This window comes from Lepidochelys olivacea (assembly GCF_965140295.1).
Source record: "Lepidochelys olivacea isolate rLepOli2 genome assembly, chromosome: 1".
Taxonomy (NCBI): domain Eukaryota; kingdom Metazoa; phylum Chordata; order Testudines; family Cheloniidae; genus Lepidochelys; species Lepidochelys olivacea.
Window position 1 is genome coordinate 153299027 of NC_140411.1, and position 24191 is coordinate 153323217.

The 24191-nt window shown below is 44.6% G+C and overlaps 1 protein-coding gene across 1 annotated transcript; it reads left to right on the top strand.

Moving 5' to 3' along the window:
* The first annotated feature begins 303 nt into the window (after positions 1 to 303).
* XK (X-linked Kx blood group antigen, Kell and VPS13A binding protein) lies at positions 304 to 24010 on the top strand. The gene is made up of 3 exons (XM_084616952.1): positions 304 to 614; positions 9617 to 9879; positions 21583 to 24010. The coding sequence occupies exons 1-3, from the start codon at positions 331 to 333 to the stop codon at positions 22410 to 22412; spliced, it is 1377 nt and encodes a 458-aa protein (XP_084473078.1). The 5' UTR covers positions 304 to 330; the 3' UTR covers positions 22413 to 24010.
* Positions 24011 to 24191: the final 181 nt, after the last annotated feature.

Here is a 24191-nt window from a genome sequence, read left to right on the forward strand (position 1 = left end):
TGGGGCTGACCCAAGCCCCTTTGCCAGCGCTGCAGCTGTCTCCGCTCTGCGCCCCTGCCCCTGCCCCTACCGGGCGGCGGCGGCGGCGGCTGCTGCCCACGCGGGTGCCTGCGCCAGGGCCCCGAGCCCGCTCTCGCGTCCGGCCGCGGCGGCGGCGCTCCCCGGGCAGGCCCCGGCGTGCGGAGGGGCTGGGGGCAGGTGGCCGGGCCGCCGCAGCAAGCGGGACTCCCCCTAGCGGGCAGCGCGCCCCCGCGGCGAACCGGGCCCGAGCCCCGCGGGAGAGGGCGCTGGGCGGAGGGGGGGCCCTGCCCAGCCGGCTGCCGCAGACAGATGAGGCGCCCGGCGCGCCGGCTGCCGGCACGGGCGGAGATGAAATTCCCGGGCTCCGTCCTCGTCTCCCTGCTCCTCTTCGTGGCCGAGACGGGCACCGCCCTGTACCTGAGCAGCACCTACCGCGCGGCGGGGGACCGCATCTGGCAGGCGCTGACCCTGCTCTTCGCCCTCCTGCCCTGCGTGCTGGTGCAGTTCAACCTGGTCTTCATCCACCGGGAGCTGAGCCGGGACAGACCCCTGGTGCTGCTGCTGCACATCCTGCAGCTGGGACCCCTTGTCAGGTGGGTGGCGGGCCGCTGGCCCGCGTGGGCAGCGTCCTGCCCTCCCGATTTACTTCATTAAAAAGCATCGCCGCTCCCTTCCAGCCACCTCCCCTGCTGCGCGCCAGCGGCTCCCCCGGGGGGCTCGCAGAGCGGACGAGCGCGCGGGTCGGTGGAGCGGAGCTGTCCCTCTGGCGCCCTGGAGAGCGCATCTTGTTTGCGGCAGCTTTTTCTTTTCGTAGCGAGCCCCCGGCGTTTGTGCATAATACAGCCGTGTACAGCTGTGTGAACGTTTGCAATGTATAGCACACATTGGCATGTGTTACATTTGCGTAGTCTTCAGCTTTGTGGTTGAGATGCAGCTGAGGTTCCCGAGATGGAAGCTCAGTTGCCTTTGTGTATCAGAGACACCAATTTAGAAACATTCGCTCTCTTTTCACGTCTCTGTTGTGTGGATATAGAGATGCGTGTGTGTGTGTATATAGGATTTTTGTGTTCTGCGTGTGTGTGGTACAGCCATGTTTGTCCATATGAACTAGATCTGTGCCTGTTGTGTGTTTCTTTGCACAATGTCCCCCTGCCCAAAACACCCAAAACGTTAGTCTGTTGTATTTCTATAGCTATTCTATCATAGGTGCTAGAACTGGAGTTGCAGGAGGTTTCCATTATATGCAGGGTTTACAGTTTGGTTCAATGGTTCTGGGCACCCCCACTATAAAAATTATTCCATCCCCCCTGTATTCTATTGGTATGAAGCTGACTGAGTCTCCTTTGTGCTTATGCACCTGCATTAATCAAAGTAACACTAATGCTGTAGAATATGCTTTAATAGTTATTTTGTCAGTCTCTCAGGAACAGTCATGTTGCTGTCCTGAAAGCAAACACAGGGAAAGAAAGGGTGTGGTATTTGCTAACCTGCAGAATCCACAAATCTTAAGACTTAGCACTGAAGAAAATAGGTTATGAGGTCCCCCCCACAGAGGCTGGAAATAAAAAAGGAAGGCCAGGTGGCAAGCAAACAGTTTTCTCTCCTATACAGTGAGATCCTTACTGAGGCTATTTGTTTAGATGGAATCTAGAAGCTGTTTTCTCTTTGTACAGACAAGGCCCATTTCTCTAAAGTTGCTTGATTCTTTGTGAAGATAAGCAGTTTGATAGTTATAGTTACTGGGTAAGTTATATCTTACTGCAAATTTCTGCAACATAGTAACATAGATCAGATTGACTTCACAGGAAGAAAGGGAAACTCCTAGTGTGGCTTAATTTAAATGTTTTATGGTAATGATTCCATTCATATTGTAGTATTTATAATTCTCAGGGGTTTCACTTCTTCCAGAAGGTGTTCTGTTTGACAAGAGAGCCCAAAATTCCACTTGAGATATTGAGTTGAAAGTGCCCTTTGAAACAATATTAGAAAGAAGAATATTTAGATTTGAGTTTCTGCCATCGACCCAGTGCGGTTTAGACACTGCAATAAGTCGACCTAAAGTATTTTGACGCCAGCTACATTATTCACGAAGCTGGAGTTGCATAACTTAGGTCGACTTAACCCTGCCCCAAGTTCTGCTATAGTTCCACCCTCTGTCCATTTGAGAAGTCAGAATGAGACGCCACTCTCACTAGTTCACGGTGATATACAGCATATGATGCGTGCTCTGCTGGGCACTTTCAGTTTGGCTCACTGGCTGATGCCCAGTTCACATTTTGAAGGTTTTCTTTGTAATCATAAAGGCTAGAGATTTACTTTCCTCCTTTTATTTATTTATTTATTTATTTATTTCCAAATGAAAGCTCAGATGCTGGAGCACAAGATGGCAGCCACCTGGAAAAAATACTGCCTTGCCTAGCTACAATGATCTAGCCTTGTTTGGTTCCTGAACATGACAGAATTTATAAACCTGCTTATTGTCTCATCCTCAGTACCACCTATATTAGCTGGACATTTGCTGTCACAAAAGTAATTACAACAGGGACATCATACAGCTAGTAGCCTTCCCGTTCATGGAGAGAATGTTTGTGTTATGAAAGAGCATATACTTGCCTTTTGCCAATTTTATTTTCCCCCTCTGTAATAGGAACAGTTTCTCTATAAGTACTCAAAGTGATGTGTAGAGTAATATTGCCAATATCACACAGTGACCTGACTCTAGTCTTTGAGATATAGGCAAGTCTGAGAAAGGATACATTTCAATGTAATTGGCTGGGACGAAGTGACGGCAGGACACTATCTGGGATTTCTGTGGCACTTCAGGTTGATGCCATGCTTTGTGAATGCAGTTATTCCTTTGAATGCTTGGAAAAGGTAGTTACACTTATTTAGAATTTTCTTTTTTGAAATGGAGACACTTTAACACCTAAACTGAAGGAGACTATAAAAGCAAAGTGACTTAAAAGCATTTCAGTGGAAGGTTTAATGTTCTTTTCTGGAGAAAACCTCAAATTACACTTTGGCCAAGTACAATCTCATCCCATTATCCAATTGCCTCTTTGTTCTGTGTTTGTACAGACCACAGCATAATGGTACATGACTAGGGCTCCTATGTACTATTGCAATACAGATAATTAGTAATCGGAGCATCACTCTGGGATTCATGAAATTCTCCCTTTATTATTTGTACCATAGTGATCAGCTCTTCCAAACATTGCCACAGGTGGCACCCAAGAAAAAAGGGGCTAGATCCACAAAGGGGTCTTAAGCATTGCAATGTCTAAATGTTAGGCAGCACACTGCCTACTGGAATCAACAGCCCCAAGTAAGGAGCTCAGGCTCTCTATATAAGACAATCAGAAGAGTGTTAAGCACCTAAGAATGAGATCTACAAAAGCTAGCAAGCTGAGCAGGAAGCTGCCTAAGCTAGCCAATAGGAAATGCAGAGGAGAGGGGTGTGTGATAAGGCCACACCCCTTAAGGGATTTAGACACATAAGTCTGGGCTGGAGGGAGGTGTCTCCGTCTGCTAGGGATTCACAGCCAATTTTCCTAAAGTTAGGTGCCTAAGCCTTTTCTCCTGGAGGGTGGGAAGGAGTTCCTCCCCTCCCTTATAACTTTTAGCCCAGTGGTTAGAATATTTACTCAGGCTGTGGGAGATATAGGTTCAAGTCTCCCATCTACCTGATAGGGAACAGAGACTTGAGCCTGGGTTTACCACATGTTAGGTGACAGCCTGAACCACTGGGTTATGGAGCTTTCTCAGGGTTGCCTCTTAAAGCTGTTCCACTTTGTATAAATAATTCAATATTCATTGGCTCAGGGACTGGAACTTAGGTCTCCCATCTGAGTGTCTGTGTGTGTCATTGTCCTGTGACAGTTGGCTCCTTTCTGTCTGATATGAACTGTATCTGTTACAGCAAGTACAATATGTAGGATGGGATTTTCAAAAGCACTCAGCATGGCTTAACTGTGTTCCCATTGAAATCAATTGGAGTACTACAGGCTTCAGTGGAAGTAAAATTTAGCTAATATAGTGTACACTCCACCCCTACTGTTCATTAAGTTCTAACATGGGCCTAGAAGGGGGTCAGAGTTCTTACAAGTCACTGGCTCATCAGGTTGGCATGGTCAAGGCACATCAGTTCCCTAGCCAACAGTTCACAATGGTGTGATAGGGCCAGCATCACATCCAACCACCTTTGGCTTCTCTAACCCCATGGAGCAGCGAGGTGAATGGAAGGTGGCCTTTCAGCATGAGATCAAGCAAGTAGCAAACCCACAACTTCCAGAAGTGTACCTGAGCATCTTAACCAGTCAGCTACCACACCTCTTCTAAAGTGGGTGCTTGGTTACAAATTGTCTGCAGCAGGGACTGCCTCTACTTACACAGTAATAAACTATGCTCTTGCAAGAGGCAAAAAAGGATAATACAAAGGGCTTTCATGCAAAACACTGGTGATCAAATCCTGGTCCATTGTAGTCAGGGGTACAAAGTTTTTGGTACTGAACACAATAGAAAGAAATTAAACATTTTGTTATGTGCAAAACTGTATCTACATCAACACTGACAGAAAAGAAACAAGGAATTCACGACAGTTGGGTGGTTTTCCCATTCCATGAAAATTTTCGAGATATTGAAAATATTTCTGCTCCTGAGTTGAGATGAAAAGTCAAAATTTCTAATTTTCATTATTGAAAATCCAAAAATTTTTTGGATCAGGTCAGTCAGAATGTTTTGTTTCAATAATTTTGAAACATTTCATTTCAATTTTGACGTTTTAGTTTATATATATATATATATATATATATATATATATATATATATATATATATATATATTTTTACCTTAAATTAACTTTCATTTCAAAACGAAAAGTCATTTTGAACCGAAAATGAAACTTTTTTAATCCCATTTCAACAATTTAGAAACTTAAAAAAACAAACAAAGAGGAAATTGTTCAAAACCTACCCTTTTCTGCAAATAGTCTTGGTATCAACAAATCAGCATTTTCCAACAAAAAAATTTTTTGCTGAAAAATTCCCCTTTGGCTGTAAAATTCACATACTACAACCAGAGAAATGCCTGCTATACCCAAACTTAAATGTGGTGAACTGCAGGAACAAAAGATAGGCTGAAATTTCCAAAGGCTCCTGACAATTTGGAAGCCCAATACCCGCTAAAATTCATGGGAACTGAGTGTCCATATCCCGCAGACGATTTTGAAAATATAAGCCTGAATCGTTTATTAAGTGTTGGAATTTAGGCTCCTAAGTTACAAATGGGTGCTTTTAAAAATTTTACCCAAAGCTAAGCTTAGTGCAGAGTTAGCTGTGCTTTTTGTAGTGATTAGTCTAACTGTGCTTATAGTGTACTTAGCATTCGTGTGTGACTTTTCTCTGCATTTGCTTTCCCCTGCTACTAACACTGGGATTGGTAGACGAGAAGTTGTGCAAGGGGAATGAAGAAATGTTGCTTACTTTCTGCCTCATGGGTTGCTTGTGATTGGGACAGGAGCTAGTTCTGTGTGGAGGAAGAAAGTAACTCAGGCCCAGATCCTCAAAGGTATTGAGACACCTATCTCCCATTGAAATCAATGGGAGTTAAGCATGTTGTCATAAATATAAAGGGAAGGGTAAACCCCTTTAAAATCCCTCCTGGCCAGAGGAAAAATCCTCTCACCTGTAAAGGGTTAAGAAGCTAAAGGTAACCTCGCTGGCACCTGACCAAAATGACCAATGAGGAGACAAGATACTTTCAAAAGCTGGGAGGAGGGAGAAAAACAAAGGGTCTGTGGCTGTCTGTATGCTGCTTTTGCTGGGGATAGAACAGGAATGGAGTCTTAGAACTTTTAGTAAGTAATCTAGCTAGGTATATGTTAGATTATGATTTCTTTAAATGGCTGAGAAAGGAACTGTGCTGAATAGAATGACTATTCCTGTCTGTGTATCTTTTTTGTAACTTAAGGTTTTGCCTAGAGGGATTCTCTCTGTTTTGAATCTAATTACCCTGTAAGGTATCTACCATCCTGATTTTACAGAGGGGATTTCTTTACTTCTATTAAAAGTCTTCTTGTAAGAAAACTGAATGCTTTTTCATTGTTCTCAGATCCAAGGGTTTGGGTCTGTGGTCACCTATGCAAATTGGTGAGTATTTTTACCAAACCTTTCCCAGAAAGTGGGGTGCAAGGGTTGGGAGGATTTTGGGGGGAAAGATGTGTCCAAACTATGTTTCTCAGTAAACCCAGTTAGAGTTTGGTGGTGGCAGTGGAGATCCAGGGACAAAGGCTAAAATTAATTTGTACCTTGGGGAAGTTTTAACCTAAGCTGGTGAAAGTAAGTTTAGGAGGTTTTCATGCAGGTCCCCACATCTGTACCCTAGAGTTCAGAGTGGGGGAGGAACCTTGACACACGTAAATATGTCTGAGGATCTGGGACTCAGTCTCCAAGTGGAAGGATTGCAATAATGCTCTCTCAGGGGTGAGGGCTAGAGGTTAATTGCATTTTACTAGAGAAAAGGTACAATTAATGCTTTAGTGGTGGTACACAGAAGCACACCCTTCCACAGGTATGGACAGTCGGGTTCAGAGCATTTGCTGTCATGTGTTGCCTTAGTTGTGGTTCTGATAGGGAAACAGCATATCAGTTTATTTAAAAACAAGACTCCTAACCCCACCCCTGTCCCTGCAAATTAGAGAGAATTCCAACACAACCCAGATAGCAGCAGTTTTAGTTCGCTTCTTTGAATATTCCTGGTCTACCTGACCAGCAGGCACTCTTCAAAAGCCTAAGCTTTTCTACAGTTTATTGTTAAAATGTTTTATTTGGGACAATGGTGCGTTCTCAGTCATGGGTTGCTTTTTTAAAACATACAGACTTTCCAGTCAGCTTCTAGCTCTAACAGACATTACTCTCTAGAGTAGTCCACTGGAATAATAATATTAATATAGTCATAGTTTGCTTACCAACAGAAGCCCCTTCCTATCTTGCTACTGACAGGGCTCAAGGGAGGAGAGGCCTCATCACTGGGATAATATGAGCTCTTCAGTGTATTTTCTAATTGGTCATTTAAAATCATTTGTCTAAAAATGGCTGAGAACTTAAAAACTGGATGGTAACAACCCACAAATTCAGTGATGATTCAACCTGTTGATGACCCATGGCTACAGTTCTATGGGAAGTATAAGTGAGGGTGGGCAAATGAGTGTGTGGTGCTGGGAAAGTAGTGTTACATTGTGCGCTTGGCAAATGTGGGGTATATGCTGCAGTGAGGGGCTATATGTGTTTGGGGGTTTTGTGGGTCCTGGTTGTGTTGTTGTGTGGGTGATTTTGAAGAATGGTGGCAGTTGAGCCAGGTAATCCACCATCTATGCAGTCTCCCTCACACAACCAATGAAATTGTTGCATGCAAATTAGCTATAGAGTAAGGGTGGTGATTGGTTGAGTTACCTGAGATTGCACAATGGTCTAGGATTCTTGGAATGGTATAGATACAGGCCTTATTGTAGCTGAAAAGCTATGCTGTTGCATAGGTATAATTCATTAAGTCAAAATGGCTGAGACCTTTAAAAATTAGATGTTAACAGATCACAAACCCTAGTGATGATTCAGGCTGGTGATATTCTTAACAAAAAGAGGTCTCCACTATGCATGTAGCTGTTCCTATTGCTTCACAGTGACACTCAGATATTCTAGGCCTGAGTGACAAGCAGAGAGAGTGACAACCCTGGAATTTTATTATAGATAAGGCTACGTTTATGTCATGGAGGTCATGGAAGTCACAGAATCCATGATTTCCAGAGCTCTCCGTAACATTCTCTGCTTCAGCCCCAGGGGCTGCGGGACTCTGGAGCTGGCAGCCAGTGAGGCCCTGGCAGGATTCCAGCGACAGGCAACCGCAGCAACAAGCGACCCCCTGCAAAGTTCCAGCAATAGGTGACAGACTCCTGAGGGGGCCCTGCTCAGGGTTCCAGCAACAGCCTCACGCGGGAAGAGGGGGACCGGTCGGGCGAGCGGCTGGAGTGTCCCATTTTCTCTTTGGGAAATATGGTCACCCTGCAGCTCCCAGCCACCGTGGGCAGAGGGGGGAATCCTGCAGCTCCCAGCCACCATGGTTGTGGGGGAAACCATAGAGCCGCAGCAGCAAAAGTCACAGACAGTTCATGGCTTCTGTGAATTTTTGTTTATTGCCCTTGACCTGCCCATGACTTTTACTAAAAATAACCATGACAAAATCTTAACCTTAATTATAGATACTGAATTGTAATAGTAGTAATCTCCATTGGCTGTGGGATGTACTGGTCAGATAATGCACCTGGCTGGCTGTTATGACTCCTTGCTTTCAGGTTGGGATATATAATTCCCCATCACAAATCTAGAACTCAGATGACAGCTACTTATAATTTGGGTCATTAATACAAATCAAAGGCTCAATCCTGAAAATGCTTACCCCAGTGAGTAGACTCATGGATATTAATGTCACATCAAGAGGACAACTCACCATTATGAGTGGGGGCCCTACCAAATTCACGGTCTATTTTGGTCAATTTCATGGTCCCAGGACTTTAAAAATCATCAATTTCATGATTTCAGCTATTTAAATCTGAAATTTCAGAGTTGTAATTGTAGAGTCCTGATCCAAAAAGGAGTTGTGGAGCGGGGTGTTGCAAGGTTATTGTATGGGTGGGTTTCAGTATTGCTACTTTTACTGCCTTCAGAGCTGGGTAGCTGGAGAGCAGCGGCTGCTGGCCAGGAGCCCAGCTCTGAAGGCAGAGCCACTGCCAGCAGCAGGGCACAAGTAAGCATGGGATGGGATGGTATTGCCACCCTTCTGACCTGCTGCTGGCAGGGTGCTGCCTTCAGGGCTGGGCAGCTGGAGAGCGGTGGCTGCTGGCCAGGTGCCCAACTCTGAAGGTGGAGCTGCTGTCAGCAACAGTACAGAAGTAAGGGTGGCAGGGTATGGTATTGCCACCTTTACTTCTGCGCTGCTGGTGGTGGGGCGCTGCCTTCAGAGCTGGGCGCCTGGCCAACAGCAGCCACTCTGGCAACCCAGTTCTGAAGGTAGCACAGAAGTAAGGGTGGCAATAGTGTGGCCCCCTAAAATAACCTTGCGACCCCCTGCAACTCCCTTTTGGGTCAGGACCTCCAATTGGAGAAATGCTTGTCTCCCCGTGAAGAGGGATAGCTCAGTGGTTTGAGCATTGGCCTGCTAACCCCAGGGTTGTGAGTTCAATCCTTGAGGGGGCCATTTAGGGGATCTGGGGCAAAAATTGGGGATTGGTCCTGCTTTGAGCAGGGGGTTGGACTAGATGACCTCCTGAGGTTCCTTCTAGCCCTGATATTCTATGATTCTAAATCTGTATAGTATAGGGTAAAAGCACACAAAAGACCAGATTTCACGATTTGTGATGCATTTTTCATGGCTGTGAATTTGGTAGAGCCCTAATCATAGCACAGTAAAGTTGGGAAATAAATTGATTATCAGAGAGCAGGGCACAGTATTAGTAATTGTGAAAATGGGTTTAGAATGTTAATAAGGCTATTGGAAAACCCTTGATTTTTTTTCTATCACTCTTTATCTGTTGATTTACTTCCAGGTGTGTGGAAGTTTTTTACATTTACTTTCATGCGGGGAGATTTGAAGAGCCTTATGTCAGCATCACCAAGAAGAGGCAGATGCCTAAAGACGGACATTCAGAAGAAGTTGAGAAGGAAGTGGGCCAGGCTGAAGGCAAACTGTTTACACATAGATCTGCATTCAGCAGGGCATCTGTGATCCAGGCTTTCCTCGGCTCTGCGCCTCAGCTGACGCTTCAGTTGTATATATGTGTCCTGCAGCAGGAGATCATGGCAGCTAGAAGTATGTACAGTTTGTGTTCTATCCATATATTGGTGGGAGTGAGAGTTGGAGGGTCAGAGGTTATTCTCTGCTGAACTGCCTGCAGTTGCCTCAGCTGGAGGAACGGGCTTGAAACAACTTCATTTGCTGGGCACATTCCAGTGGGTTTCAGCGAGCTGTTACTTTGTACTGCATCCAGGTTCTCCTCTACACCATCAAATTTTGGATTAAAGCACTTATTGTGGCGTCTTCTGGGTGCTGCATAAAAAGTAATATTGTAGATCACATTCATGGCATGATAAGGAGACAAATTATTTGGAGACAGAGGAACTGAGCTATATTTAAGGAGAAAAAAATTACCCGGTGTTCCCCATTAAACACTTGGCCTGGGTATAGGGTAGAGCATATTTTCCCCATGCTGGAACAAAGAACTACTACTTTAAGAAATAAAATAAAATACATACAGAGACACCTGAAAGGATTTCTTCTTCCTTAGCTGTTGCCAAAGTAGATTCTGCTTCTGCTATGGCACCAGAAGGACATGGGCCTGTGCTTCCCCAGCTAACATTCTCTAAGGCCCAATTACCAATCAGGTAAGAAGAGGAAGGATTTGGGCAGCTGTGTGAGCTTTAGGTGGCTGCCTCAGCAAAGGTGCTTCCCTGCCAGATTACTGAATGGCTCCTTTGGCTGGGAAGCCAGCAGGCTATGCACCTTTGTTGGTTTCACAGCTGGGGAAGCCTCGAGAGGGGCCCCATGTAACAACTTATCTAAATATTGTACTTTAGCTGCAAGTTGGGGATAGGACAGGTAGGCACATGCAGGTTCTGGCTCACTAGTGAGGACCGTGCGATGGTGGCAGTTTTCATCTCTCTGACTCATGAAGTGTGAATGTAGGTCTAAGATGATGGTCACAGAGGCAGGTGATTTTGCCCCACTGGCCATCAACTGACCCCTTGTCGTTTTTATTACGCTTCTCAGCTGTGCTGCATGACAGCATGCAACAAATGTCGACAGAGGTGAAGTGTTCATTTTGGATGTAATGGGCACTTCCCCCATCACACTGTATGCTCTTTGTATCACCTTGCACAGAAAACAAGTATGCAGAGCTGACTGTAGACCAGGGCCTCCCATGTGGCAGGTGTGCTGCTGCTGCTGACAAAAGATGCTTTAAAAAAAATCAAGTCATGGTCTCAGGTTTCAAACTAAAAGCTATTTCCCCATGCTAATTTTCCCCTACTGTTACTCGCACCTTCTTGTCAACTGTTTGAAATGGGCCATCCTGATTATCACTACAAAAGTTTTTCTCCTGCTAATAATAGCCCATCTTAATTGATTTGTCTCATTAGAGTTGGTATGGCAACCCCCATCTTTTCATGTTCTCTTTCTATCTTTCTACTGTATTTTCCACTGCATGCATCCAATGAAGTGGGTTTTAGCCCAGGAAAGCTTATGCCCAAATAAACGTATTAGTCTCTAAGGTGCCACAATTCATGGTCTGTGTATCCAGCAAAGCTGTGTTTCTACCACCCTATGGACATACCTTTGCATTCTATAACAATACAATAGTGCTGATTTAGAGGTGATGCACCCTAGTTACAAGGTGCAGCTCAGCATGCAAAGAGTAACGGAGGAGGAGAAGGATCTTGGAGTATTGGTTGATCATAGGATGACTATGAGCTGCCAATGTGATATGGCTGTGAAAAAAAATTAATGCAGTCTTGGGATGCATCAGGTGAGGTATTTCCAGTAGAGATAAGGAGGTTTTAGTACCATTATACAAGGCACTAGTGAGACCTCACCTGGAATACTGTGTGCAGTTCTGGTCTCCCATGTTTAAGAAGGATGAATTCAAACTGGAACAGGTACAGAGAAGGGCTACTAGGATGATCCGAGGAATGGAAAACCTGTCTTATGAAAGGAGACTCAAGGAGCTTGGCTTGTTTAGCCTAATCAAAAGAAGGTTGAGGGGAGAGATGATTGCTCTCTATAAAATAGAGGGATAAATACCAGAGAGGGAGAGGAAATATTTAAGCTCAGTACCACTGTGGACACCAGAACAAATGGATATAAACTGGTCTTTGGGAGGTTTAGACTTGAAATTAGACAAAGGTTTCTAACCATCAGAGGAGTGAAGTTTTGGAATAGCCTTTCAAGGGAAGGAGTGGGGGCAAAAGACCTATCTGGCTTTAAGATTAAACTTGATAAATTTATGGAGGAGATGGTATGATGGGATAACATGATTTTAGTAATTAATTGATCTTTAAATATTCATGGTAAATAGACCCAGTGCCTGTGATGGGATGTTAGATGGGGTGGGATTTGAGTTACTACAGAACATTCTTTCCTGGGTATCTGGCTAGTGAATCTTGACCATATGTTCAGGGCTTAGCTGATTGCCATATTTGGGGTCGGGAAGGAATTTTCCTCCAGGGCAGATTGGAAGAGGCCCTGGAGGTTTTTCGCCTTCCTCTGTAGCATGGGGCACGGGTCACTTGCTGGAGGATTCTCTGCACCTTGAAGTCTTTAAAACACGATTTGAGGACTTCAATAGCTCAGACATAGGTGAGAGGTTTTTTGCAGGAGTGGGTGGGTGAGATTCTGTGGCCTGTGTTGTGCAGGAGGTCCGACTAGATGATCATAATGGTCCCTTCTGACCTTAGTATCTATGAGATTGAAAGAGTGAAATTTAGACTGATCAATTTATGCCCAGGTGTAGTGCAAGCACGCACATACAGGCTTTCCACACACATCTGTCAAAGTACCTCACTGCTGACTGGCAGCAGCCTTCTTTTCCATGTTGGGAGTACACACTGAATTTTTTTGACATTATGACATAGTGAAATGGTCGCAAGAGACTGGACTAAGATCACTGAACAAATTACTTATTCAGAGCTAGTCAATTAGCCTTTGGCAATGGTACTTTTTAAACAGCCAAAACGAAGTTTCCTTTTCCAGACCTCTCAAAAGCAATGGATCTACTTGTACAGGGAACTGGATTTTCACAGTGCAATGTCCATTACCAGCATGAATGCATCTAAAGCAGCTGGCACCAAGGAATTAATCAGCATATAGTGATATTATGTCAGCTTAAGCAGCTGCCAGCTTTATTTTTTAAAGGCACCCAAAGTGCTTATTTAGGCACATAGCTGTAGATTATTGAAAGACAAAGCATTGCTCTGGCTACTTTATTGTGCCTGACAGCTAAGATGAATTAGTCATGCTCAGGGTGAACCATGGCATGGGGATGAGAACAGAATAGAAGTATCCTGCATTGAGCAACGTAATTAGCACTTGGTCTCCAAGTGCTGATTTGCAGATGGCATTTGCTTCAGAAAGGTCATCTGGGTTGTTTTTTCCCCCACTAGTACTGTTGGCTGCTAGTCGCTGTCACCAAGAAGAAAGGCTCTATCTCGGGTCATTAGGATTGATAACGAATAACAAATACAATGGCAATTGGTACATTCACCAAAACCAGAATGGTCAAAAAACTTCACAGAGTTCTGAATCACAAATTCATAAGCAAATTCCTCCACTCGGACAAAGACAGCAACTACCATGCATGCTGCATTCTCCCCCACACTCCTGGCTTTGGAGCAGCTTAGAGCAGATAAGTGTCACTATGTAATACTGAATGAAAGGGATCGACTGATTATTTGGAAAGCATTGCACCTGCGTCTTCACAGACAGTGATCCTTCCTTCAGACATTTGGGTCTTATTAAAATTTCTTTGTAACTTTCAAAACTGGACTTAAACCTGTTTTAAACAGGAGGCTGAAAGTTGGCAAGAGTGCATTTGTTTAGTTTGTGAATTAATGCATGTTGCCATGGGTGCCTCTTCTCATAAGCTGTAATACTGAGGAGGACCTAAATCAAGGACCAGAAGGACTTTCTTATACCTAGAGTTAAACATGGTGCTATTTATCTGCTCACAGCTAATTTGTGTTGAGATTGTTTGTTTGGATGAATGTAGTACTTGTGAAAGGTATCACAGTGACTTGGGCCATGGTGTGAACATGGGGGTAGCATGGTCTGGTGGTTAGAATACAGGGTTAGGAATCCGGAGGCTTCAGTTCTGTGCTTCACTCTGCTGCTGATTTGCTGTGTGTCCTTGGGCAAATCATAGAACATCTCGCATCTCAGTTTCTTCCTCACTTGTACAATACTTATCCAAATGTATAAAGTGCTTTGGGAACTCAAAGCTTCATGAATTAGTCACGGAAAAGCTCATTGCTCAGGCTGTAGCGCGTCAAGGTTCTCCACACCATATCACTCCACTAATTCTTCATGCCCCAATCCTTCGTCTCCTTGCTTAGACTGTCATCAGCGGAGTTAAAATAACCTTCAATTACTGTTTATTTTGACAGGATCATCTCCTAACTCGCTTACCCTAGGAAATGGATGGATTTCCTACCGGTATAGCAGCTTCTTTTGAAAAAGATTGTGTTAAAGAAGGTGGTGGTAGTGACTATAACTCTTATGAAAAGATGCAGTATCTGATTACGTGGCCTTTGAAACACATTTGTTTCTGCAACATGACAATCCTAGTGAATATAAACTGGGATTTTTAGCAAGGACGGAGAAGCATTATGTGATTTCTAGGCATCCTTGCCAATGCCAGATATATTAAGATGCTGCTGCAGATTCTGCTATCCCAGCAAGCTGTCAGCCACAGAACTCTTCCTTGTCAGTATTTAGGACAACGTTTTTAAGAGGTGTGGGATACGTTTCAGTATTAAGTGTTTTTAAAGAGGGAAATTATGGATTTAGACCATATTTTTCACATCTCGGTCCCAAACCTTAGGTACCAAAATAAGTGACCTTAATTGTAGAGTGGCCTGAGCACAGGTTTAGGTAACTAATTGTAGAGACCAAAGATGGAAAATTCTGGATTTAGTGACTAGATTCTGCTAGGTGTCAGTATTATTAGCATACCATGGTACGATTCACGTAAGGCAGCAGTCACCCTCATGTTACTAAGAGGTGGGGAAGGACAGGTTTTGTCAGCCATAAGTCATTAAAAAACCAAAAACTTAAGAGTGCTAGAAGTAGAGTGTCACTCAAACTACTGGTTCTTAAAAAGAATATTGCCCCAAACTTCCAAGGAGAGTGGAATCCTTTATCACACAGCACTGCAGTTGAGGGACTTAAGACAGCTTCAGGGGAAAAATCTTTGACTCCATCATCCCCTCACTTCCTCACTGATCTTCATAGTGGGTGCTGAGCCAGGCACATGTCCACTGCAGGCAATGTTACTCCTTTACATTTTCCTCCCTGGCTGCCCCACAGTATCATTCCCACTGGTTTGATTATGGCATTTGAATTGATGACAGGTAGGCTGTTACAAGCATGGGACTTCGGGTATAGAACAAGCTTGGGCTACAACCTGATGCTGTACATGATTGCTACCAATGGGAAAATACCCATTCAGAATAGGAAGTAGCTTCCAGGAGCTGTGAAGGCAAATGGGCTAAAGAGATTTTTTTTTTTTTGACTCACTAAAGGGGGACCAGGTAGTGTTCTGAACGCTTGCCAGCTTATCAAACAGGTGGCAGGCAACTTTCTGAACCAGGAAAAAGTTTTAGTGAGAGCATTTACTCACTTTTAAGAGCTAATTAAGCAAAAAATCATTTTTGCAATTTTTTTAAAAATAAAGAGCCAATTCTGAACTTGAGAAAAGATTTCTAAGAGTGCTGAAAGGACAGGCTCTCATTGGTATTCATAACTGTGTTCACTTGCTGTTCTGCTTTTGGCCAGTACTGTATTCTGTAGGAGATAATGTTTTAAAAAATCCTCATACCATGTACAAAACATAAGAATTTGTTTTTAAGGAAAAACTGCAGAAAAATCAAGTGAGAAACAAGCAAATACAAAATGCATTTTACTGGAGAAATCCTTCCCCATAATGGAACATGCATATTGCCATTGTAATTGCTATTCAGCCTTACAAACTGATATTGAGTGTCTAGATTCATGGGTAATTCATTGTTGGATGTTCTATTCCAAATGAATTGAGAGATGTTTCAGGACACACTGGTAGTTAAAAATGTACAAGGAAAATCCCACTAGTTACTCCAAGATCCTAAAATAGCTCCATTTCTTACAGAGTCATGTTCAGAGATTAATTCCTTTAAATAGAAGAACCTCATGAGCATGGTTAAATAGCTGTAATAAAGAAGTGAATCTGGTCCTTTTGTAGGATAATGAAGCATAAACTAATTGAAGGTTGCAGACAGCATTGGTTGCTAAGTACTAAATTAAAATAATTGGCGCAGCAATTGAGATCTACCTGATCTGTTTATCTTATTTTATCTAATAAAATAGAATATGCTGTAGCATCACCAATTAGTTTAATATTCAGCAAATATTTTCCCCTAAACCCTAAAAGAAATGACTGTATAACTTATTGGTTTTACTTTAATTGTTTGCATTTAAAACACTCCCTTGTATGAAAATGCAAAGGTTAAGGCTAAAAATTTCAAACATGGATGCCTGAAACTTGTGTCCTAAATCTATAATTCAACACCTAAAATAAGTGGCCTGATTTTCATGGGGGCCGAACGTATGTAGCACCCAATAGCTTTGTGGCTGCTCAGCATTTCTGAAAAATCAAGCCACCTATTTTTAGATGTCTAATTATAGATTAAGGAGCCTTAACTTTAGGCATCAGGTCTGAGAACTCTGTTCTCATTTGAGTTTGCTGATGCATTTTTCCAGTATCTTAATTCACAGCTCAAATCCCAGTAGTCAGCTAAAAAAAGCACTTTAGCAACTGATATTATGGAGTATCAAAATGCTGCTGTCACGGTTTCACATGACACTGAGTTCAGATGCTGCGTGACAGTTCTGAACTCCCGTCTCCATTTCTTGTCATGGCGAGAGGCCGCACTTTGTTGCTTTAAGTGCCTGGGAGATGCCCATCCTGGCAGCACAAAGCCTTACTGTAGTGCCAGCTGCTGTCACTCTAGGTGCCAGACACCAAACACTCTTTGCTGCGTTTAAATAACAATGAAGCCCCTTCACTTGGGGAACCATACGTAGGTGTGGGGGAAATACAGAAGGATGGATTTCCATAGCTACAAGTCAGCATCTCCAAATTCAGTCTGGAAGGTTCTATAATTTTGGGGGAGCCGGAGAAATAAAGAACATAAAATGTAGTCAGGTGAATAAATGTTCAGTTGATGCCACGTATATCTTTTCCACAAGGAGACGAAGAAGGTTCTTTGGCTAGGGTGCTGGCCTGGAACACGTGGGTTCAATTCTCAGCTCCACCACACACTTCCTCTGTGACCTTCAGCAAGTCTCTGTGCCTCAGTTCCCCTTCGGTAAAACTTCCCTACCTCACAGGGGTGTTATGAGGGATAAATACATTAGACATTGTGAGGCACTCAGATACTGCAGTGTGGGTAGGGGGAGAAAGGGAAGGATATAAGTACCTCAGACAGATATTGCACAGACAACAGAGTTTGGAAAAACACTTTAAATCTTTTGGTTTCCTCAGCATTCCCCATCTAGAAAATAGGGATAATAATACATTTGTAAATTGTTTTGAAATCCTAGGTTGAAAGGCACTATGCTATTGCAAAGTATTATTTTATTAAAGCATTTACATTGTGTTTGTGGGGTGGTTTTTTTTTTTTTTTTTTTTTTTTACAAATGTCTCAAGGTGTTTCCTAATTTACAGACAGATAAAAGTAGCATCAGACATAAAGCACTGTAAGCTGTGATTTTAAAAAACTAACTCTGCCTACCACTAGCCACTAATGGATGGGTGGTTGATTCCATAGCTGTAGAGCATCATTGCCAAAATCCCATGCCCAAAAGTAACTCCCCCAAGTAACCTTTATGATCACACTGGATAGGGTGCCAGTGACAGCCTTTGATCTGTGTCTGATCAACTGACCACACAGTAAAAACAACGAGGAGTCCTTGTGGCACCTTGGAGACAAACAGATTTATTTGGGCATAAGCTTTCATGGGCTAGAACCCACTTCATCAGATGCATGGAGTGGAAAATACAGGAGCAGGTATAAATACATGAAAAGATGGGAGTTGCCTCACCAAGTGTGAGGTCAGTCTAACGAGGCAATTCAATTGATGGCAGGATACCAAGGGAGGAAAAATCATTTTTGAAGTGGTAATGAGAGTGGCCCATTTCACACAGTTGACAAGAAGGTGTGAGTAATAATAGGGGGAAATTAGTATTGGGGGGGGAAATTAAGTTTAGGTTTTGTAATGACCCATCCACTCCCAGTCTTTATTCAGGCCTAATCTGATGGTATCCAATTTACAAATTAATTCCAGTTCTGCAGTTTCACGCTGGAGTCTGTTTTTAAAGTTTTTTTGTTGTTGAAGAATTGCAACTTTTAGGTCTGTTATTTAGTGACCAGGGAGTCTGAAGTGTTCTCCTACTGGTTTTTGAATGTTATGATTCCTGATGTCATATTTGTGTCCATTTATTCTTTTGTGTGGAGACTGTCCAGTTTGGCCAATGAACTTGGCAGAGGGGCATTGCCGGCACATGATGGCATATATCACATTGGTAGATGTGCAGGTGAACGAGCCCCTGATGGTGTGGCTGATGTGATTAGGTCCTACGATGGTGTCCCTTGAATAGATATGTGGACAGAGTTGGCACCAGGATTTGTTGCAGGGTTTGGTTCCTGGGTTAGTGGTTCTGTTGTGTGGTGTGTAGTTGCTGGTGAGTATTTGCTTCAGGTTGGGGGGCTGTCTGTAAGCGAGGACTGTCCTGTCCCCCAAGGTCTGTGAGAGTGAGGGATTGTCCTTCAGGATAGGTTGTAGATCTTTGAGCTGGAGAGGTTTTAGTTGGGGGCTGAAGGTGACAGCTAGTGGCGTTCTGTTACTTTCTTTGTTGGGCCTGTCTTGTAGTAGGTGACTTGCGGGTACCCTTCTGGCTCTGTCAATCTGTTTCTTCACTTCCGCAGGTGGGTATTGTGGTTTTAAGAACACTTGATAGAGATTCTGTAGGTGTTTGTCTCTGTCTGAGGGATCGGAGCAAATGCGGTTGTATCTTAGAGCTTGGCTGTAGACAATAGATCATGTGATGTGATGTGATCTGGATGAAAGCTGGAGGCATGTAGCTAAGTATAGCAGTCAGTAGGTTTCCGGTATAGGGTGATGTTTATGTAACCGTCGCTTATTTGCACTGTAGTGTCTAGGAAGTGGACCTCTTGTGTGGACTGGTCCAGGCTGAGGCTGATGGTGGGGTGAAAATTGTTGAAATCTTGGTGGAATTCCTCAAGGGCCTCCTTCCCATGAGTCCAGATGATGAAGATGTCATCAATGTAGCACAAATAGAGTAGGGGCATAAGGGGACGAGAGCTGAGGAAGCATTGTTCTAAGTCAGCCATAAAAATGTTGGCATACTGTGGGGCCATGCAGGTGAGGGATAGCTCAGTGGTTTGAGCATTGGCCTGCTAAACCCAGGGTTGTGAGTTCAATCCTTGAGGGGGCCATTTAGGGATCTGGGGCAAATATTGGGGATTGGTCCTGCTTTGAGTAGGGGGTTGGACTAGATGACCTCCTGAGGTCCCTCCAACCCTGTGATATTCTATGATTGTACCCATCGCAGTCCCGCTGACTTGGAGGTATAAATTGTCTCCAAATCTGAAATAGTTGTGAGTGAGGACAAAGTTCAGCCACCAAGTTTGCCGTGATGGTATCGGGCATGCTATTCCTGATGGCTTGTAGTCCATCTTTGTGTGGAATGTTGGTGTAGAGGGCTTCTACATCCATAGTGGCTAAAATTGTTTTTTTTTCTGGAAGATCACCAAAGGATTTGTAGTTTCCTCAGGAAGTCAGTGGTGTCTCAAAGATAGCTGGGAGTGCTGGTAGCATAGGGCCTGAGGAGAGAGTCTACATAGCCAAATAATCCTGCTGTCAGGGTGCCAATGCCTGAGATGATGGGGGGCATCCAGGATTCCCAGGTTTATGGATTTTGGGTAGCGTATAGAATACCCCTGGTTGGGGCTCTAGGGGTGTGTCAGTGTAGATTTGTTCCTGTGCTGCATTAGGGAGCTTCTTGAGCAGATGGTGTAGATTCTTTTGGTAATCCTCAGTGGGGTCAGAGGGTGATGGCCTGCAGAATGTGGTGTCAGAGTTGTCTAGCAGATTCTTGTTCCTATTCACACAGTGTAGTTAATTAGATCTTTTCCATTCATGGAAAAATGAACTAGGTATTAGCTGCCACCAAATTCACCCTTGTTTTTAGTGTGCAGGTTTGGTAGGGAGAAGGGCTCCCTCTCTAAGAGTGAGGTAGTATGTTTTGATCACAATTGCTAGACTCTGTTTCCTTTCCCAGAGAATGGGACAGACATTGCTTTCTCCTACTTTTCTGCTCCCCTTATCCCGCAATCCTGGGGCCGTCCAGGAGCTGGTTTAGCCCTTGGCAGGAGCTAGAATAACCTCAGAGGCTCTGACTTGTGCTGGCTATGAACAACTCCATAGGGGCCATTTTGTCAGCCCTGGATTGCCGGAGCACGGTGCACTTTGGTGATGCTCCCACCCACTGTGACCACACCTCCTCCTAAATCAGTGAAAGGACGTGGGTGGTGTAGAATGGCTGCATACTACCTACGGATTCCCCTAGAACAGTGGTGCCCAAACTTTTCTTGTTGCCCCCCCTGCCCCCCTTACCAGTCATGGCATCTGTCCACACCCCCTAGTTGGCTCAGCAGAGGAGCTTAGGCTGAAGGTGGAGCCGGGGGCAGAACTGAGGAGGGGGGAGGAGCTGTGGCTAGAGGCGGAGCTGGGCTGGGGGTGAAGAGGGAGTGAGGGCGGAGCTGGGCTGGGCTGGGGGCAGAGCTAGGGTTGCCAGGTGTCTGGTTTTCGACTGGAATGCCCAGTCGAAGAGGGACCCTGGAGGCTCTGCTCAGCACAGCTGACCAGGCCACTAAAAGCCCGGTTCACTGCGGCCATCGCCGGCTCCATGAGGCTCCCAGAAGCAGCCAGCATGTACTCCAGCTCCTAGGTGCAGGGACGGCCAGGGGGCTCCGCATGTTGCCCCCACCCCGAGCGCTGGCTCCACAGATCTCATTGGCTGGGAACTGTGGCCAGTGGAAGCTGTGGGGGTGTCACCTGCAGATGGGGGCAGCGCATAGAATTCCCTGGCTGCCCCTGTGCCTAGAAGCCAGAGGGACATGCCAGCTGCTTCCGGGAGCCACCTGAGGTAAGCAAGACCACAAACACCTTCCCGCACCCTAACCCCCTGCACTAGCCCTGATCCCCCTCCCACATTCCAAACCCCTCAGCTCTACCTCCCAGCCCAGAGCCCCCTCCCACACCCCAACCCCCTGCCCGGTGAAAATGGCAGGGGCAGGGGAAGGGTGTTCGGTTTTATACAGCCAGAAAGTTGGCAGCTCTAGACAGAGTGAAGGCAGAGTGGAGCTGCGGCTGGGGCCAGAGCTGCGGCTGGGGTTAGAGTGGAGCTGCGGCTGGGGGGGTAGCTGGGCTGAGGGCAGAGCGGGGCTGGGTGGTGCTCCCCACGCCTCGGGAGGGCTGGCCTGGGCCCCACTGAATGCCCCCTCCCCAAACATTCCTCTATGCCCTATAAGGGGTATGCCCCACAGTTTGGGGACCACTGCACTAGAGAAGGGAAGTCCCCGGCTGGCCTGTTAAAGTAGCTTTCCAGTTGCTTTGTACTACCTGAATGTGTTGCATTTAACATTTACTAAAACAGAAAGTTCTCATAATCTTTTCTTTTCCCAGGCATCTTCATGGTCCTTTCTCTGCTGTCGATTGTATATGGTGCATTACGCTGCAATATCCTGGCTATTAAGATTAAGTATGATGATTATGACATCAGCGTGAAAGCTGCAGCCTACCTCTGCATATTCCTCTGGAGAAGCTTTGAGATTGCCACCCGGGTTGTAGTCTTGGTCCTTTTCAGTTCTGTGCTTCAAATCTGGGTCCTGCCTGTGGTGCTCCTGAATTTCTTTGGCTTTTTCTTTTACCCCTGGATTCTCTTTTGGCAAAGCAAGTCCCCTTTCCCTGAAAATATAGAGAAGGCTTTGACCAGGGTGGGCACAACCATTGTACTGTGCCTTCTCACCTTCTTGTATGCTGGCATTAACATGTTCTGCTGGTCAGCAGTGCAGCTGAAGCTAAATGATCCTGACTTAATTAACAAATCCCAAAATTGGTACCGACTGGCTGTATATTATATGCTACGGTTCACTGAGAATGCCTTCCTCCTCTTGCTGTGGTATGTCTATAAAACAGATGTCTACCTGTACGTGTGTGCCCCTTTATTAGTCTTGCAGCTGCTGATTGGCTATTGCATGGCCATCCTGTTCATGCTGGTGTTCTACCAGTTCTGCCACCCTTGCAAAAAGCTCTTCTCATCCAGTATTTCAGAAGGTTTGCTGACATGTTTCAAGTACCTCTGCTTTGCTTGCAAACTGCCTAAGGCCACCGTGCCTGTGGATAAGGTGGACTTGAAATCACCGGATGGTACTGGTGATGATTCACAGGCCAGTTACAAGACAAATGAGTCTCAGAATGGGAATCCGCATCAGAGTGTTTCTTCCAATGCGTAAAGTGGCTAGTGGCAAGCAGGCAGAACCGGAAAGCTACTGCAGTTACCCAAAGAATTGTGTACCTTGGACTCTGAGCCTTGTTAATTTTTCTGCCAGTCCAGCTGTACTGCATGGGTACTCTGACATGCACACGCATACGGCACACTTGACATGTGTACACATACAGCAACCACTGTCTGTGGATTTATATTACATGGTGATTCCACACAGAGGTTTATCATCTGCTTAGTCTGAAATCCCTACAGGAGATGTCTTTAAATCGTAGCAAAATGGACCTGACCCTGGTCTGGCTCCTTCAGGAGGTCTGAGGAGAATGAGAAGACCTAGGAAATGCAATTTGTAGAGAGTATCATGAGAGCAGGCCCCTTCAGCATGGAAGCTGAGCATAGTCCTGGACTACCTAGTAATTGTAGATGATTAGCTGTAGTCTAGCTGGTTTTCTGCTTTTAAGATAATCAGCTCTTACGTCATATGCATCCGACGAAGTGGGTATTCACCCACGAAAGCTCATGCTCCAATACATCTGTTAGTCTATAAGGTGCCACAGGACTCCTTGCCAGCTTTTACATCCTGACTGGTGCAATACCATACCACAGTCCTTTGTGACATCAGGATTGGACTGCTTCAAGGCATCTGCTTCAAGGCATTCTATACTAGGCTGCCTAAGACGCAGGCCAGTTCCCTACTGCTAGCATTGGAGTGTGATTATTTCTGAGAATGGCCAGAGGGCATTAGGCTGATGCACTCTCTCACTGTCTGCATTTGCCACTTCTTAGTTTGCAGATGGAGTTTAAAGTATACATTGTAATGTTTAAAGCCTTGAATGGACGGGGTGTCATGTACATTACCAAACGCCTGACACAGTGTGTCTGGAACCATCTCTAACTAGAGGCAGAGTGGGGCTTCCATATCAATGGGTTGTATAGCAGCAAAAGAAATTCAGCTCATCTTTTTCATTTAATGTTTTTTGGTTATCTCAGCATCAGTATTCTGGACTACCTTGCCCTGTTGACGTCAGAAGTGCCACAGATTTGAGTCCATTTAAAAGAGGAGCTTAAAGACTTTTTGGCACAACATCATCTTGATTAATCAAAATGATTTGTGTGCTTCATAAGGTGCTGAGAACGCTTTGGCAGCTGGGCACCCCAGAAAGACAATTTATTAGAAGCGTTTTAAAAAGAGGTTTGTTTTGTTTTAAAATGCAATCTATTGACTGCAAGTCTGAAGAATGTATTCACTTATTCAGCCTTTCACGTTTGATTCAGCGCCTTGTGTTTGTCCTGAGCCTAACACTGGGGGTGCTACTGGAAATAAATGATAGGAATTCATTAGCTGGAATCCCCTTTACCATTCATTGGCTAAGTCTCTATTCTGCTTTAAAGTAGAATGTGACATCCTTGAAAGAAACCATGATATCAATGCACCTGTATCAGAATTGGCATGAGATGGGAGTAGGAACAGAGACATGGAAAGTTGCACTCGCTCCTAGAATGCTGCAAGAGTCTGAGCTCTTTTTCTTACTGGAGTCTAAATGAATGTTTTCATGCTGCGCTTGTACAGTGTAGCTATTATTTTTTTACTTTTGGTCTGTGTGTGTGCATGTGGCGCATATATATATATATATATATATATATATATATATATATATATAAAATACCTCATTACTTTATGAGGTGGGATAGTGTAAAGGCTTTCTTGGCATGAGTTTGGCATGGGCATGTGACTCACATGTGGGGTTGACACCTACTCTGTCAATTAGTCCACTTCCCCAGGTAGGTT